This window comes from Poecilia reticulata, linkage group LG20 (genome assembly GCF_000633615.1).
Source record: "Poecilia reticulata strain Guanapo linkage group LG20, Guppy_female_1.0+MT, whole genome shotgun sequence".
NCBI lineage: Eukaryota > Metazoa > Chordata > Actinopteri > Cyprinodontiformes > Poeciliidae > Poecilia > Poecilia reticulata.
Window position 1 is genome coordinate 25,199,705 of NC_024350.1, and position 2,363 is coordinate 25,202,067.

General features: G+C 43.1%; 1 protein-coding gene across 1 annotated transcript in view; it reads left to right on the plus strand.

Annotated features, from left to right (window-relative positions):
• Nucleotides 1-2,363, plus strand: part of lg20h18orf63 (linkage group 20 C18orf63 homolog) — a 10,611-nt gene that overhangs the window by 2,321 nt on the left and 5,927 nt on the right. The window contains exons 4-8 of the mRNA XM_017301784.1: nt 155-211; nt 537-648; nt 1,438-1,479; nt 1,558-1,634; nt 1,706-1,818. Coding sequence (XP_017157273.1) covers nt 155-211; nt 537-648; nt 1,438-1,479; nt 1,558-1,634; nt 1,706-1,818 — 401 coding nt within the window. The remainder of the gene's footprint in view (nt 1-154; nt 212-536; nt 649-1,437; nt 1,480-1,557; nt 1,635-1,705; nt 1,819-2,363) is intronic.

Sequence of the window (2,363 nt, forward strand, 5' to 3'; positions counted from 1 at the left end):
TTGCCGCTCCATGTTGCTGCTCCATGTTGCTGCTCCATGTTGCTGCTCCATGTTGCCGCTCCATGTTGCTGCTCCATGTTGCTGCTCCATGTTGCCGCTCCATGTTGCCGCTCCATGTTGCTGTGTTGCTTGTTGACCTGTGTCTCCCTGTCAGGTCCACTTCCTGCAGCGCGGCGTCCTTCAGGCCTTCGCCATCAGAAACTGTCTGCAGGTGAGACCAGGCTGCTGTAGTTACTGTCTGCAGCCAGCAGGGGTCAGCTGACTGTGTGTTTATCTGTGTGTGTGTTTATGTTTATCTGTGTGTGTGTGTGTTTATCTGTGTGTGTGTGTGTGTGTGTGTTTATCTGTGTGTGTGTTTATCTCTGTGTGTTTATCTGTGTGTGTGTGTGTGTGTTTATCTGTGTGTGTGTGTGTTTATCTGTGTGTGTGTGTGTGTTTATCTGTGTGTGTTTATCTGTGTGTGTGTTTATCTGTGTGTGTGTGTGTGTTTATCTGTGTGTGTTTATCTGTGTGTGTGTTTATCTGTGTGTGTGCAGCTGCGCGGTCCTCACACTCCGTTCCCAGGTGACCTCCAGTGCTGCCTCTCTTACTCTCTGATCAGCCGTTTGGCTCCCAGCTGGAACAAAGCAGGACTTTACCTGATCTCAGGTAGGCAGAGCAGGCCACGCCCCCTCAGGGTTCAACCAATCAGCTTCAGCTCTGAAGCCTGGAGGATGAAGCCAAAGGTCATGACTTCATCGTTCATAATCCATATGGATCAGTTTACAGCCAGAGGAGCAGAAATCATGGAATATTTATTTTGGTAAATATTTATTCATATGAAGTTTATATCTTGACGATAGTTTTCTGTCAAAAATTCATTTATTTAAATAAATACGTTTATTTATTAAAAAATGTATATATATATATCTATTTAAATAATAAATTCATTTGTATCAAAATAAACACATAAATGGGTTAATTTTTCTCTAAAGATAAAATCAGAATCTAAAATAAATAACTAATTAAACTAATTAGAATTTTATTATAAAATGATGACGATGACAAAACTTTAACAGATTTTTAAAACATTAAATAGATGAATAAACAAACTGCAGATTAAATAGGAAAATATTTGAAACAAATAGAATAAAGTAAAATTAATTAAAAACAATAAATAAATAAAACAGTTATTGTCTGTCATGTCCCACAGTATGATTCTGCCCCCTCCATGCTTGTTGCTATAGTTACTTTGTCTGGTTTGTTCAGCGGTTTGTTAAGCTAAAGCTAAAGCTAGCCATCGTCTCCATGACAACAGAGGGCATATCGGGTCATACTGGTTCCAGTATCAGATCCAGACTGGAGGATGGATCAGAAAGTTGATCAATAATCAAAACTATTGAAGTTCAGTTGATTGATTCTGTGATCAGAAACGGGTTGACCTGGTCCTGTTTGCAGGGGCAGACTTCCTGACCCAGCGGGGGACGCTCAGCGCCGTCAGTACGTCCTGCTTCCTGTTCCTCTGCAGCATCCGGTTCTGCTGGCCCAATAAAGCTGACGGTTCTGGTTCTGGTTCAGGTCTGGAGCTGAGCACCAGCGGCGGTCGGCTCTGCCTCAGCATCGAAGCCAGCGCCGTGAGAACGCCGCCGCCCATGGTAGGAGGCCCTGAGGGGGGCAGCGGGCCGACCGGAACCAGAACCAGAACCTGTCTGTGTCTCTCTCTCAGCTGGACGACCTCGGGCTGCCGGCGCCGGTCCTCCAGAGGTTCTGCAGCGACCCGGACTTCATCCTGGACCCGTCCTCCACTGAGGGGCCCGTTTGGTGCCACGTCCTGCCCAGGTGGGCCGGCGCCGCCTGCTGGACAGTCCTGGACCTGACGGCGCGTCAGAACCAGGACAAGAACCTGATCACTTTATTATGAGGATCAATAAAAAACTAATCACTGTATTGATAATAAATCAGTTTATTATGAGGATAAAGTCAGAATATTAAGAGAAAATCCTGATTTAATGAGTAAAACCTGGAGCGGATTCTGGATGTGAGGAGAGATTTACTGATGCTGATTTAAACATGTTGCCAGTAATAATAATTTATTTAGACGTTTTTGATATAAAATTATTTTCTTATATATTAGAGCTTTTTTCTAGTAATGTGAGTTTTGAGCTGTTATGACTTTATTCTCCATTTAGTTTGACTTTTATCTTGTAATACGACTCTTTTCCCCCACAGTGGCAATAAACTTTATTCTCATAATATTCTGACTTTATGTTCCGTAATTTATGTTGTTTTCTTAGCCTGACCCGGATACTTTGTCGTATTAAAGTAACATCCATATCCAGATGGATCTAATCCAGGTTGATCTAGTCCAGATGGATCTAGTCCAG